This window comes from Lepidothrix coronata, unplaced genomic scaffold, assembly GCF_001604755.1.
Source record: "Lepidothrix coronata isolate B3197 unplaced genomic scaffold, Lepidothrix_coronata-1.0 Scaffold8, whole genome shotgun sequence".
Lineage (NCBI taxonomy): Eukaryota > Metazoa > Chordata > Aves > Passeriformes > Pipridae > Lepidothrix > Lepidothrix coronata.
The window spans coordinates 6042383-6058361 of NW_016690188.1; the positions used below are offsets into that span (position 1 = coordinate 6042383).

Here is a 15979-nt window from a genome sequence, read left to right on the forward strand (position 1 = left end):
AAAATTGAAAATTTTCAACAACTTTTTCATTTAATTTCCTGCTACATCTCACATTGTACACACAGCTGACATGATAATGCTTCAGCTTGTCCTAAATTACATTTTAAAATAGAGATCAGTTAATTATAGCAATCTGAGTATTTTTAATCGGTTATACAGGGAATTTCTCATGACGCTTGTTTCTCTTGAGTTTCAGATAAACTAGTGGATGTGTTCTTAATTCCTCATGTGACTACAAAATGTAAATCAAATAAAAATTACTAACAACACCACTCAATACTGCTTTGGGTGAGGTCAGATAGTCACAGCTTAGCATCTATGGCTCTTCTGTTTGGAGAGTGCTAGAGGGAGCTCTAACCCCTCGATCGGAGAAACAGGCTGTCAGTGGTGCATCTGAGAGTTTGGTCTGTGGTAGGAAGCGTTGACTTCTCTTGACGTTTAATTTTGTTTTGTTGCAGAAGGTTACGTATGGTTTTTCCAGGTGTGATCCCAAATTGCTCTTACTAGATGAGAAGATGCAAGTAATGTGTTTGCAAGTATACTATTATTAGATTTAATACAGGCTATTGTGAGCTACCTGAAAATACAGAAAACAAGTGAAAAGTATCACAGAGGTGTTCAACAAATAGCATTCAATGATAAAGTTGACTAGTCCTTTCCTTTCTCGAAGGAGGACAATTCTCACAGTAGAAGACCTAATGATATTTGAAAGGGAATACATTTAAAACTGTTGGAAGGAGAAGCTACTTTACTCACCACGTAATTGGTTCTTAGATGTTTAGCCAATTATTATAGTGGAAGTTATAGAAAGGGTTGGTGATTATTAGATAAATTTACAATGAGATGCATCAGTGCATGAAGATGGGAGAAATTTCTCATATCATGTCCTCCACACTGATTACATTCTTGATATGATGGGAAAGTAACTCTCAGAAATGGGATGAAAAGAAAAGAAAACTTGGCTTGTATTTGTAGAAAGGGAAATGTGAGTGAATTGATACTATTTGCACTGTTTATTAATAAACTCACTAAAAGGAATAGCAGAAGCATGCCTTTGAGTGAAAGAACAATATTTGGAAAACACAGCATGTTGAAGGACCAAGTGAGGTTAGCAGTCCTGTTTTGCCACAATTTACTGGGGGTTTTATATTGCTTATATGCTACATTCAAACAATTCCATTTTTATCGAGTCTACTATAGAAAGAGGAATACTGGAAAGCTCCCTCCCTTATGTAGTTTGAGGGATTTTTTTGAAAGATTATTGACAGTGTAACACTGAGCCAAGGAGGAATACCCAGTGCGGTAGTCTGTGACTTGGGCTTCTGAATTGTGCAGTTTGAGTGTCAGCTGATAGGGACAAAGTCTGCTCAGCTGTCAATCTGAATATGCCTTCCTGAAGCACTGTTATGGTTAGAGCTGGTCACTTGTTGCAGAGGATACTATTTTCTGCCTTACCTCTGTCATGTGCTTTCACATTATCAACAGTGTTTGGCCTATCTCAACATAATGCAATTTCTGAAGATAGAGAATTCATTAAAGAATGTCCTTACCTTGTACTTTTGGAATCTGTTCCTCAGGTCATGAATCTCTTGCCAGACACCAATGAAAGAATGGACCAACACAATCTTAAGATATAAAGTCATCGAAAACTTTAGGTAGCATGGACTTCTGGAGGTCTTCAGTCCCCCTGCCTACTCAGTGGAGGATTACCTTCACAACCATTCCATTTTGCTCAGAATCTTGCCCACTCATGTTTTGAAAGTCTTCCTTTTAATGTCCAGAGTTTGCTTGCTATAGCTTGTTCCTGTTGCCCCTCTTCCTGTTGTTACACACTTTTCTGAAAAAATTCTGTCTCACTTTCCTCTGTAACCTCCCTTAGGCTAGTAGATAGCCCCCAGTCTTCTCCAGGCCAAACACATCCAACTTCCTTAGCAATCTTAGGGGTCTTCTATGGGAAGCAACCCAGTTTGCCAGCAATGTAACATTTGACTGAAAGGTTGGCAGAACAGCTCATCTTGAGGAGGCAATCCTCATTAGTGATTGAGGGTTATTGGATAATCTTATAGGGGTTACAGGGTGAACTCTGTCAAAGATTTTGTATGCAGCCCACTGACCAGCTTTGACTTAACACCGTACAAGAATATTTAATGGATTTGTCCTATTTCAGCTATCTCTGTGGTGGCTGCTAACAGCAGTAATATTGGTATCAGCCAGTGTGAGCTGATGAGGTGTCCTCTTACTAGATCTAGCTGTACTGGTGGAAAAGAATACCACTCAGCCTTCGCCTGGCTGCTGCAGGTTGCTGCCCTCCAGGATCTGTCAGCAAAACTGCAAACCTGCTTTCAGTTAAGATGAGATGTTTTAGAGTAGACAGTTTAAATAGCAGGTCTTTGCTAACAAGCTTATTTTGACTGAAATAGGTTAGGGAGTGCTCATGTAGCCAGCTCTGCTGGCAGATCCAAGGAGTACATTTGCAATGAGAGCAAGACACATACATGAATCTTGAGGTTCTTCAGAATGCTACTTGGTTTTTGTTTGTTGCATCTCTCCAATATCCCTGTAAATATGTAATACTCATGTAGCTGGGAAATGGTGTATGATATCCAGCATATATATTCACAACTTCCACTTCTGAATCACTCATGTTGCCTTAGCCAGGTAGTTTGATGTGCTTGTGCCCTCTGTTGTTGGTAGCAAAATGCATCTCCAAGGAAAAAACACATAGAAAGTAATACTGGGTAAACTGTCTTGGAGGGCTTGTATTTCCTGATGACAAAAGCTTTACACAGGCAGAACCAAGTGATTTGAAAATCTCAATAGTGTTATTGAGAGCATATAACAGGTCTTTTTGGTCATTCTTTCCATCTATTTGTGTGTTGTTCCCAGTGGTACTAGTCTTCACTGTTCAGCCATGTTTTGAATCACTTGAGTCCACTACCTGTTCCTGGCTGCTTTTCTCTCTGAATTAAGGGAGCACTTGAAGCAAGAAGAAAATCAACAGTAAGACCCATAAAGAGTAACTTCACTCAGGCAGTAGATCATGCTTGAATGTTTTAAAAGCAGAAGCAACTGTTCCAGAAAACTATGAAACTGCTGCTTAGAGCATAGCTTACTTACACCTTTCCCTGCCGTAAATGAGCCCTTTGCTGCTACCGGCCATTACCTGGTAATTTTAGTAGACTGGTTCTCCAAGTTATAATGCGCATATTCCTTCCCTCCATTAACAGCAATAACACATAATCGTCCCAGCAGTTCAACTCTGGTTCTGGTAGCCATTCCGAGGAAGAAGGCATTTCCCTTAGTGGTTTCCACTGGAAGTGATTTGTTGTTACTGGAGGATCTGCTTTGAAATTTGTGTATGATCATTTCACAGCTAGTAAAAGGTATGCTCTGAAATGTAGCTCTTTAAGAGTGATAGTGTTTGCCCTTCCCCCCCCCATATGTCTAGATATGCATTTGGTCAGGGATCGTAGTTTGGGGAAGTAACATATGCCAGTGCTGTGCTGATGCAAGCAGATTTCTCATCAGTGCTTGTTATTTGCAAAGACAACGTGGAGATAAGGGAGGAGGAGGAGAGGGACTCCCAATTCACATCCATTGCTGACATCAGAGAAATTTTATTTTGGAGGTTTTTGTCAACACTTAAAATCTAGGTGGGAGACCTATATCAAAGGAAAGTTTACAGTAAGAGCTATGAGATTCCAGACAATTAAACTTTATTAGTTTGTCTGAAACATTAAGTATTAGCTTAAAAGAATAGTTTTTTAATCTCCTCTCCCTGTTGCTGTTTACTGTGTAGCAGTGTGGGAGAGCGGCAGCTTCTCCAGCAAGTATTATTGCTGCTCTTTGAATAGCCCATGTGCAAGTGCCCATAGCTCAGCCCTCTCTCCCCAGTGCCTAGAGAGACTCAGCATGTTACTTTTCTGGTGTCTGCAGCTTTTTCTGACCCTTAACAAAGCCAGCCTTCTCCCTTTCTTCTGTATCTGAGGTAATATCTATCCTTAGCCAGGTGCCCTCCAGGCTGATACCATATCATAGGTACTTAGATGGTACCTCTGAAAACTATTGCCCTCCCAGGATTTCAGGAAGTGCAGCAGGTTGGCCTGCTGTGTCCAGCATAATTCCAGTGATCTTTTATCTTGATGTATCCTTTCTTATCAAAGTTTTTCTGCAGTGTGATTAGAAACTAGATGTGGACAAGCTGCCTAAAGCCCCAGACAGGCAAAATGGCTAGTTCTTTGGGCACTGTTAATTTTAGTATGTGTATTTTGAATTTTCTCTTGGAAATAAACAGTAAAGATGCTGTGGTTTCTTTCATGGTGCTTTCTTTTTGACTCTCAGATGTGATTGATGATCATCTACTTCTGGGTTATGTTCGTTTTGCAATGTTTCAGTGAGCTTTGCAGCGTGGAAAGTAATTCAGTACTGAGCGAGTAAGTCCAAATATGTGCTAAACCCATGGTTAACCTCACAGAGGCTGTTATGTGGGATGAAGGCGGGCAGAAATGGGTAGATTCTAAACTGAGCTTTTAAAATAAAAGTAAATGGAGTGAGTTGTTTAATGACTTAGCATTGTAGCCTTGCTGTCAACTCAAACACTGGAAAAACAGATTCATCCTGCAAAGGAGAAGAATGAGGAGCTGGCTGCCCTATTCATGTCTCAGGTGCTACGGCTCATGAGATCCTGCTCTTCATGGTGAGACAACCCCTCACCACCCCCAGATCTCAAAGCAAAGGAGTTCTTTTATAGGAAGCTGCCAGTGAGGAGGTGCAAAGAACTTCTTTCCTCTTTGCTTAGTCTTGGCAGTCTGGGAACCAGTTCTGCAGCATTTGGTAATTACAAGCCTAAAAAAGAAGAAGCCAGCCATATAAATTGAACCTGTATCCTCTTAATTATGCTTTTACTGCCTTTAGGCCATGCAAACAACACCCTTCCAACAGGATTCTCAAATAACTAGCCCTGCCCTTTAGCATGGAAGCCTGGCATACATTCTCAGCTCCGTTTCACCATTTTTGTTATGTTGCTAAATCAGAGTGGTATTGAGTAGTAATTCACCATGGGCAGTAGCAAGCAGTCCCGTGACCACGCAAGTAACTTTGGAAAAGCCAACCAAGCTGAGGTTCTCTGGCTATGAGCAGCTTTATGGGCTGCTCTGCAGGCTTTTACAGGCATCAAACCAAATCATCTCATGGCCGCACTGGTACTTTTTAATCCCTCTGCTTTTCCCACGTGCTTCTAACATGCTCCAGAATTCCCAGGCTTTTGCTGCTGGTGAAACTAGTTTCATGTTTAAATGTGTTGTGGGCATTTTTTATGTGGTCCATCTTGAAGAATATTGAGGATATAGAGACAAGTGTGACTTTGCTTTCATTGTGAAGTTTCCATCTTCCCCCCTTGCCCCGGCCCCTGGACGTACATACACCTTCATGGTTCCTTTCTTTGTCATCCCATTGCTTGGGTTTTTTCCCCAGTGTCTTTTATCTTTTGAGTAAAGTTTGAACAGTACGCAGAAAGTTAACTGCCTGGAGTCTTTTAAATATAAGTAACACGCACCCAGTAATAAGCTGTCGGTTGTTTTTTTGCTGCCTGCAAAGAAACATAAACACAGCGCTCATTTCTGGCAGGTTTTTACTGTCAGAGTTTCTCCTATTATATTTATCTTACAATTTGCCAGGGGGTGAAGTTATTAAGTTTTAGCAGCAGCCATCGATCAAGTTCACAAGTTAACACGATAAAGGCTCTGTGCCGCTCCGATCCGGGAAAATGATGATCCTCACTCGGTAATTAACTAAATGAGAAAGTTAAATCTTACTTGAGAGCTGGGAGAGATGAAAGAGAGGTGTTTGTCAGTTTCTCAGTGGAAATTAGAAGCAGTTTTCTGCAATTCCCTAAGCTGCTGCTCTGTCATATTTTACATAAGCACTGGGAAAACGTCTTGTAATTAGTGCTGTCATGGAGGATTTTTTTTGCTGAAGGATGTTGGAATAATTCATTAGATTATCAAGAAAGGCTTGTGTCCTGAAATGATTAGCACAGTGAAATTTAAACCATTAACGATAACAAGTTTAGAGCTTGCTGCAGTGCAGAGGCACCCGGGGTATGTCTGTGCCTATTTCAATCATTTCTTATAATTAAACATTATGTCCTCTTTTTTCCTCCCCTTCACTAAGACCCATCCAAATTCCTGTTAAGGTGGCTCTGTCTAGATCAGTGACTTAACCACAATGGGTGGTGCAAGCAGTTGGAGGTAAAATGCTGCAGTTGCAGAGAAGTAGTGGAGGACATCTCTCTGTGTCAGAGCCTGGAGTCCCAGAAGGAGGGGAGAAGCACGCTATGGCCTTTTGGTACTAGAATGTGGAAGGGAAGATCCTTCCTTTTGTCTAGGGAGAAACTGAAATTTGCAGTAGTGTCTAATCTCTCGGTCTTTTCAGAGCTTCAGCATGAAGATGTCTTGAAGGTTCAGAAGATCCCAAACCTTGCAGTGGTCATTTAAGCCATTCTTGATATTCTAGGAGACAACTTCTCTCTCTCTTTTTTTTTTTTAAGGGATGTCTTCTTACCTTAAGAAACATGTAACCTAAATTCATCTACCCTTTGGAAAGTGCCTGAACAAAGTCCTCTTCTGTGATTAGAGGATACGATGGGGTTTTTTTAAAAATATATAAAAGTTGTGACCACTTATATGGGTGGGTAAACACTATTGCTATACTACAGTCAGAGAACTATGCTTGTGTTTGTTTTTCTCTGCTTTAGGAGGCTCCTTGATCCCCTCTACCGAACAAAAACAAAAGTAACCTTTGTTGTCATATATGGGTTAAAGCTGAGATATACCATAGCTGTTTCGTTTTGTATGCATAACACTAGATTTTTCCAGTCTTTATGTATCTGTGTTGAAATATTACACCTTCCTATAGTTGCAAGCCATTATTTAGATTAAAGTCCTTTCATATATTAGTCCTCTTCTACTTCACTGGGCATACAAATGTGCTTTGTGTTAAATGTAGCCATTTGGAGAAACGGTCTTGTAATTACGGGCTGCAGTGGAGCATAGTACGTAGATCCCTGAGCTAGTACCAACCTGAGGCACTCAATCCCCTGGGTTTCCTGGCACAGCTTATGAGCTCAGGATCACGGTTGTAGGAGGACATCTCTACTGTTGCTGCAGATGAGTCATGGTGTCCAGAGCCAGCTGGGGTACCTCTCAGCCCTCACGTACAGGACTTTATGAAAAGGGAGTCAGTAAAGCTTAATCTGTTCCAAATTAGTAGTTTGCTGTGCTATACCCAAATTTCCTCCCAGATGATGGACTACCAGTGGTTATTCTTCTTTGCCACCTTTGGAAATGAAGCTTATAAAAATCATGACTGTATATAGTGCATTTGGACGGATATTTACCCTAGCAGTATGGATGGCACGTGGAACAGGTTTTTGTTTTTCAGGTGAGGCCTGATTACTGTACCAGGAGAGACTGTAGACAATTTAATAATACAGATGCTTGATGTCATTGTTTTTGTTGATGCTTTTTTTTTGCTAACAGGCCTTTTTCACTGAACTGCCAGTGGATTTTCAGGAATCTTCAAATTGAAATTCTGGAATTTTTGTTCTGAACTGTAGTTTGAGTGATTTGGGAGTCAGTTGTCTCTGCTCTGCAGAACTGGTGGGTTTCATGGCATGCCCTCTCCTCTTGGTCCCGTGCTTGCATAGACCACAGGATCTGCTGGGCATACTGTGGCTGCCTCTGAGCTTGTCCTCACTCCTTTAGGTGAGAAACCAGAGCAGACAAGGGTGCAGGTCTCAAGTTGTATTGTAATAATGCATCTAAAGTATCACCCTAAAACATACAGTGTTCCCATGTCTACCGGTTTGGACATAAACACTGTAACATGTGTTCTTCTTAGCAGAACCACATTATAAACCTGGAGTTTCACTTCCAGAGCTGTTAAAAGTGTTGGTCAATGGACTCCTTCTGTTACTCATTATTCCTATCAAAGAAGCCTGAGTTCACTTGGGATCCATCTATCTGGGCGCACATAAGCCATCACTTGTTTCTGCAGATGTTCCAACTTCTGTTTGATACTCCAAACCAATGCTTTAGAGGTAACTGGGAAGCTGAAGGCTGCTGGGAGAGGGGAGCTCAGAAGGCAAGGAAAGGCCAGAACGTGGTGCCACCCCAGAAAAGGAGGTGCACCTTTGTGGCCTTTGCATATCAATTGTCTACTCTGCTCAGGCTCAGTGTGTTAGTCAGACTTCACAGTCTCTCAAATTAAAAGGCAGATGTATAGGTTTTTAAAAAATGCTTTGTAGAGACACCCTTTGTTGTGAGATGCGCAGCAAACAAAATGGGAAATTAAATGAGATCAAGCTTTTGGGGTGCAACATTTCCCCACTGTCTTAATCCAGCATTTTTACAGGGATGTCTGTTTTGCCAAAAATGACCAGAATCGCTTGACACAGATGTTCAGTGCACTCCACTGGTAATCATTTTTTGCCAGGCTGTTGACCACTGTGGACTTTGCTAGAAAAAGTCCAGTCTTTTACAAATAGGACTTCATGCCCATAGTCCCTTTAGTGATTTCTCTATATAAAAAGTTGGCCCAAGAGAGAGTTTTTCTTTCCTGCTGCTCTGTGACTTGCTTGCAGTCAGTATTGTCCATGTGATAACTGAATGAAAGTGTAACTCATAGTCCTTGTCTTGCATGATCTTACTGAACACACAGAAAGCCACAGCCACACATTTGCAGGGAGGAGCAGGGATAAAAGTAAGGTTGAAAACATTGGGCTGCAGAACTGAGCACTGATGGTGTGATCACAATGTTCTATGTTCTCAAAGAAACTTAAATCATAATCCAGAAATTGAAAAAAAATGGTTGCTAAAAATCACAGCTAATTACTGTCTTTTTCTATCAGAGAAGGGTCTGTCCAGCTCTGCTAGAAATGTCAAAAAGACTATTTAGGTGCATTTTCTCTAGAAAATGAAATATATATGGTCGAGTAGATTTTCAAATTATGAGGTTTTCGGTGTTCCAAAGTCAGGATTGCGGTTGGGCTTGAGAGGTGTTGAAGTTCAGTAGTTATTTACTCCCGAGAAATGAGAAATTCCTGCATTCCAAACCCAGTACTGGTAGCTAGATTTTGTGGTCTCTAAATAGCCTGCTGCTTTGGCACTTACTGAAAAGAGGCTTTTTTTGTTGTTTTTTTTTCTTTTCCTGTAAAATCAGTTAATCCTTGCATTTCATTTAGTTCATTAGATATCTTTGCAGAGAGATTTAGGGACTCATTTTTCCTTTAAATTTAATGAAGTCTCCTGGTGAGGTTGATGCTTGGAATTATTGTAGAACAGAAACATAGCATCCCTACATCAGTGTTTTATGTGTTCTGATATCTGCAATTTATTTTTAATTATTTGATAATTAATAAAGAACCTCTAAATTTATTTTGTCAATAAAAATGATGTAATAATATTGGCTGTTATTATAATGCTGTCTGGTGTTAAACTGTTGCAATGAAAGAGAAAAAAATCTCATGTTTTCAGCATTTAATAAAAACTATTTGACCGATACAGCAAAAATTCATTTCCCTGCAAACAGTTAATCTTACTTGGACAAAAGATATCCTTGCAATGCAAAATGTGCACTTTTCTTCCAGTTAAATCATTTAGAAAGCAGAATTATGTCTTGCCATCAAGTTGTAAATTGAAACGTCAGTGTTTTGTTTTGTCCCTGAAACTCTTCTTTGAGCTGACTCCTTCTGACAAGATATTAACAGTGCTCAGAAAGCTGAAAATATTTTATTCTATGAAAGAAGTATATACCAAATAGCAGGGTGTATTTTTGATGGCTTTCCTCTCGAGGTGTAATTCAATTTTTTTCTCATCCATTTCACACATTCCCTATGAATTTTAGCAGCAATCCATTCTTTAGGGAAAAAAAAAACAAACCAGAGTACAAATACAGTTTTCTGTTGGTGCTTTGAAGTAACAGTAAATGTAGATTAGGAATCCAAATATGTTTTACTGTCTACATGATAAATAAAATTGTGTGTATGTTAAACTGCCGCTCGAGGTTTCCCATCTAACCAGAGTCCTTTGTGTGCAGCTCTGGCATGAGCCGGAGCATTGTCCTGCAGGGGCCTCGGCTCGCCATGGCTGCGCTCCAGCTGACAGCACCAAATGGGATACGTGGTCCCGGCCAGCTTTGTGTATCAGAGTGCTTTTTTCCTTCTGTTGTCTTCCCCCTGAAATACTGTAAAACTGCTTGAGTTTCTTTTCATATATGTGATTTGGGTTGTTTCTCTCCTCCCTGTTTACAGACTAAACTTGCCAATGGCACTTCCAGTATGATTGTGCCCAAGCAAAGAAAGTTGTCTGCAAGCTATGAGAAGGAGAAGGAACTCTGCGTGAAGTATTTTGAACAGTGGTCCGAGTCTGACCAGGTGGAGTTTGTGGAGCACCTCATCTCCCAGATGTGTCACTACCAGCATGGACATATAAACTCATACCTCAAACCCATGTTACAGCGGGACTTCATCACTGCACTGCCAGGTATTTCTGCGGGCACAGGGAACTTGCTCTTTGTCTTTCAAAAAACTATTCCACTCTGGCCTACCCTGCTGGAGAGGTCTCCACTAGGGTCAGTTTGCAAAATAGATGATAACTTTTGAATGAAAGGCTCTATACCAGTATGAAATTTAGCAATATTTTAATTTGTATTCCTGCTGTCTCTCAAGGCACAGTCCACCATGGTTTGGCTAGGAGCAAGGGATAGCTCATCTACGTATCGTAACAATAGTTATCACAAGCCACAGGGCAGGTAGTTGTACTCATAATGCCCATAACGATGCATGAATAACGAAAATTTTTAAAATTAAAACTACTACTCTTCCTGGTTGCTCAACTAAGGTTTTCCCCATTCATATTTAGATTTTTTTTTTGTCTCTCTTTCCTTGTAAAATAATTTCCTGAATCCATTGCTTTGATTATGAGTTTATTGCTAATAGAAAATGGAGGGCATAAGATCAAAAGATGGAAATGTTCTATTTTTTACATCTCTGTAGTGCTTTCCATTGAAAATATTATCCCAGCTGTTCTCAGATGTGGCATTGGGCATATCTCACAGAATGCTCACATAAAGCAGTGTACGTGCAGTTTTATATTGGCCCCATTTTACAGATGGGAAAACTGAGGCGATGGGAGATCAAATATATACAGCGATAGAGTTTCAGAACCAGACAGAAATTCCTGGATCTTTGGCTGTTTTTTTTCAAACTATTAGATGATAAATAGATAGGTAATAGATTAGCATTCCCATGCTATAGGTCCTCAGCAGGATGGACCTGAGCAAGAAGTGCTACAAGTGTTGTCTCTAAATAGCTAATTGAAGAGAGGAGTTTCTTGCCAAGAGCTTCTTCTGTGAATACCTTCGAAGAAGTGCTGAACTGTTGGCAATTTGTTCAATCCAGTCATTGATTATTCTTCAGAAGGCAGTTCTCAACGTGAAATTTAAATTTCAGGGTTAAAAGATGGAAAAAACTGTGTTTAACTGAGAATTGTACAAAGCATAAAGGCACTGCAAGAGTTTCGCCATCAAGTTAAATAGGTAGACTCATTGGATTTTAAGCTCATTGTGCCCAGTAATCAAATGGCTGTTGTAGCATTAAAAAAAAAATCTTAGTTATGCTAAGTACCTGCTTTATGTTAGTTTTTAGTAGTCCAATGGCAATAATCTCATGTACTTAGAGCAGCATTATAACTTGTGGAGCTGTTCTTTTTCAGAAAAATAGAAAGTGTTTTGAAAGTGCATTGGTTTCCCCACTTTTAAAGTGGAAGTATACATATAATCACATACACAATTTTTCCAGGACTTTCTCCATGAAACTCCATAAAAGCAAGCCAACACATCTCATTGCACTTGCTAATTTCTACCTACAGGCTTTTTTCTGAAAATTTTGGGCAAATGTTATAAATATTTCCAGAGACATTCAAAATTTACTGTCCATATGTACCATATTTGTTAGTGGTCTGTTCACAGTTACCCAGAAAGCAACTAATTTTACTATATCAGAATGTAGAATAAATAGGAATCAGGCAGCTAATTTGTGAGTATTTTAATAGTTGTGGGAAGTGTGTGTGTAAATAATGTATGTGCATCAATTTGCATATTTGCTAATGCAGATGTCCTAGTGAATATAGCTGTAAGGGAGAAAATTAATGGCTAGGAATTGCACTGGCACAGATCCTGCAGTCTGTGCAGGATGTCCTGTGTATAGGCAGGTTTCTAAAGAGAATGGGAAGGGGCAGAGGTAAGAAACTGCCTAGGAAAGAGTGATGAACGTAAAATTCTACATTAAGTCATATAATAAAAAAATATATACTCTATAAGTATATTTTAGCTTTCTGAAATTCCCAAGTGTTCGGTATTGTGGTTTCATTTTTACTCCTTCATTTTTTCTCCTTCTCTCCCACTTGAGTGAATAAAACAATAAAGCTGCTTCAAAATCATGAGGCATCTTATCTCTGTCCTCCTAGCACTGTCCCAAAGAATGACCAGAATTAATGGTAGTTTTAGATTATGAGCATGTTTTACTAGTATAAAGTTGGCTAAGATTATTTTCCCAGTTCTTTGAACAGAATTAAGGTTGTTTGAAAAATACGGCTTAACTGTGTACTTAACAAAGTTTGTTCAGTTTCTGAAAAATAAGACCTCTGCTTAGCATTTTCAAGCTGTTTAACATTTTTTATGAGGAAAGTCATTTTGATAAGGATTTCATGTGTGAAATAACTGGAACATTCTTGATGGTGTGGAGGCCTGAAGGGCTAATCGTGTTTCACATTCATTTAGCAAAAACTTCTTTGAGCATAGTTTTGTCTTTTTAAGGAAGCAGTGCTTTGTTAGATATATGTCTCAGTGAGTTGTGCTGTTCCTAAGAAACAAAATAATAAAATTGAGTTTGCAGCCAGGCCAAAATAGCTCTGCTCATCCACTTATCATAAATGTGAGGAGGAGAGGCCAAAACATTAGTGTTCCTTCCCTGTGAAGGGTCTAATATCAATGGCAAAGGATGACTAACAGACATGGAAATAGTTACAGCACCTCATTGCAGCAAGATCTAAAGTGCAACTACTAATGAACCAGGAAGGGCACATGAGTGAAGATTACTGTGCCCAGTTTGTACAGTGTAGCCCTGCTTCCTAAAGCCACCAGTTGTTCTCCACATAGAATAAATTCCTGCTGTCACACTGCTGACTTAAAGCCACCAGTGTGGATGCTACACAGGCATGCATTTGTAAATGTTCTGGTGGGTCTGTGGGCCCACTGGAAGCAACACAGACTGTGAAATAAGCCATTTCCACCCAATGGAGAGAGCTCAGAGCTGCAGGTGTCAGGCTGCAGAAGCAGGGCAACATGATTTCCACGTCTACCATCTCAAATTGTGGAATTCTTGCAAGTTCAAGTTCAGTAAAATGTATCTCTCTTTCCACAGTTTGCTGTACAGTCAGTCTAAATTTACAAATACTCATTTTTTTTCAGAATTTTAAATAGTGGTTGTACATATCTTTCCATATTGAATACATAATAAAGGCTGCTGAAGCTTTTATTTTGCAGGTTGACATCTAATTTTGCATCTGTAAAGATAAGAAATGTCAGGCCTCTTTCTGCACTCCCTGGTTGTGGATGGTATCCTTCACATGCTTTTTCTACGTACAGATTGAAGCATAAATGATGGACAGAATGTCACACCCAAAGTGTATTCCAAATTTGGATTCTTTGAAAACAGCAGGAGGAGGCATGCTGAATTTTCTCGTTTTTGTGCACTGGGAGATAACTTTGAGATCTTTTGGTTAAGGAAAACAAAGGTTTGGCCATTTGTGTGTCATGAACTCTAATCAGAATCAGCTGGTCACACCCAATTTGGGTTTGCAGAAATACAGACATGTGACTATTAAAATGCACTTACTGCTTTTTCTTTCACTGTCACAAGCAGGGCCTGGTCTTTGAGGCTGTTCTTTTAAAAGCAAGAAAACATGTATTTAACTTTGTCTCAAATGTGAACCAGAGGGAAAATGCATGTAATACCAATCTGACATGCTTCCTTTTTGGTTGGACTGGACATTATGCCTGAGGGACAATGCGGCCTAAACTACAACTTTCACAAAGCCTCTGAAATTTGACCTGTGAAGTGAGATAATCTCTTGGTGGCATGTCTCACTCGTGAATTAAACAGCCTCCAAGAGAAGCTGTGTTTATGCAACTTCTCATTTAAAAGGCATCTTATTTTCCTGAAGTCTTGCTGGTGATTAAATTTGAGTTGGTAAGGGCACATTTTTACTAATTACATCCATCCAGTTAAGAAATACAGCATAACCTTTCCTGGCCCCAGCTACATTGAGCTGCTTGGTGCTAACCAGGCAATTGCTTTACATTTCACTCCAGCCATGTTGAAGTAGAGCCAGTCTTGGTAGTCACACTGGAAAATATTTGCAAATTATATCATTTTGGTGCTTATTTTTCCTTCACCTTCTAAAATAAATGAAACTAGCAAACCTGCTTCACTTTTTCCTTACACAGCCTCTTGTTCCCTCTTGACATCCCTGTGCATCTGCATATCCTTCCCTCCCCCATGTCTAAAGGTACCACTACCCTTCAGGGCACACATTGGGAATATATATTTTTTTCTTCATTACGTTTAAAAGCTACTGCTTTAGCAAAAACAGCTTTTGAGCCGTTGCAACATGAGAACAGCTGTAGCAGTGAGATGAGAAATGGTCCTAATATAGAGAGATTTTGGGGGCTGCGTTGCTGAGTTGGAAATGCCATCCATAGAATATCCCCCTAGTGCTAAAACCCATCGAAATAGATTGGAATGACTTCTTGGATTCTTTATTATTTTTAATGACTTGTTGTGCTATATCCAAAGGAAGTTGGAGAACACTGCTCACTCCTGAACTTAGCCTCAAATGCTCTTCTGTGCATTTGGTCCAGCTCTGCATGCAGAAGAGGAGATGGAAGGAGAACGTATCTTTGTACTAGCAAGGGGAATTCATGTCTGCCCAGCAAATAATCTTTTGTTGTTGTTGTTGTTGTTGTTGTTCTCCCCCAGCTCGGGGATTGGATCACATTGCTGAGAACATTCTGTCATACCTGGATGCCAAATCATTGTGTGCTGCTGAGCTGGTGTGCAAGGAGTGGTACCGGGTGACGTCGGACGGCATGCTGTGGAAGAAGCTCATCGAGAGAATGGTCAGGACAGACTCCCTGTGGAGAGGGTTGTCAGAGAGGAGAGGATGGTGAGGAAACTGCATTTTCACCTCTTTTGGCCCCATTCAGGACAGTAGGTGCCGTGCGTTTCGAACCATATTTGAAGACGGTTATTTAGCACACTGAAACATCATGTTGGTTCCAAACCTGACAGTTCCTTGAATCAAAAATCAGGGGTTGGGGAGTTAGGGCATTATTTGGCTATGCAGGCAATGTGGGGGATTTTTCCCTCACCTTCCTCATCTGATCATGCTCTTATCCCACTGTGAGAAGGGAGATATACAGACTGAGATTTTTACACCCAGCTGTCATTCAGTTCAAATTAAGAAGCTGTGTATGCCTCAGGGGAACCCTAAAGTGGTCAGCAGTTCAGAGCAGAAGAGCTTTTTTAGGGGTGGCAGTGGGGCAGCATGTGCTATGAATTAGTTGACTCCTGATAGGTCTGTTTGTTTTCCTCAGCAGATTTTCACTATTAGATATCTGTTTAATTTTCAAACTGGAAGCTGAGGGTATGTACCACGGAGAATAGGGGACTTAAGAAATGCAGATAGATTAGTTAATAATCATCTGGAATAGCCTTACTACAGTGTAGGTCTCACTCAAGTTTGAAGCTGCTCTGCTAACATTTCATTAGAACTTTCTCTCTCAGGGGTATGTCCTTTAATACATAATTTTCTTTTCCAAGGGTGTCCCTAGGATGTTGGCAGAAAGGAAACTGGGTATG

The 15979-nt window shown here is 40.1% G+C and overlaps 1 protein-coding gene across 7 annotated transcripts in view; it reads left to right on the forward strand.

The window, feature by feature from the left end:
* The window catches only part of BTRC (beta-transducin repeat containing E3 ubiquitin protein ligase), a 122280-nt gene that overhangs the window by 82816 nt on the left and 23485 nt on the right, over positions 1 to 15979 (forward strand). For all 7 annotated transcript variants that reach the window (XM_017803990.1, XM_017803994.1, XM_017803993.1 and 4 more), the window contains 2 exons: positions 10310 to 10541; positions 15098 to 15284. In XM_017803990.1, coding sequence (XP_017659479.1) covers positions 10310 to 10541; positions 15098 to 15284 — 419 coding nt within the window. The remainder of the gene's footprint in view (positions 1 to 10309; positions 10542 to 15097; positions 15285 to 15979) is intronic.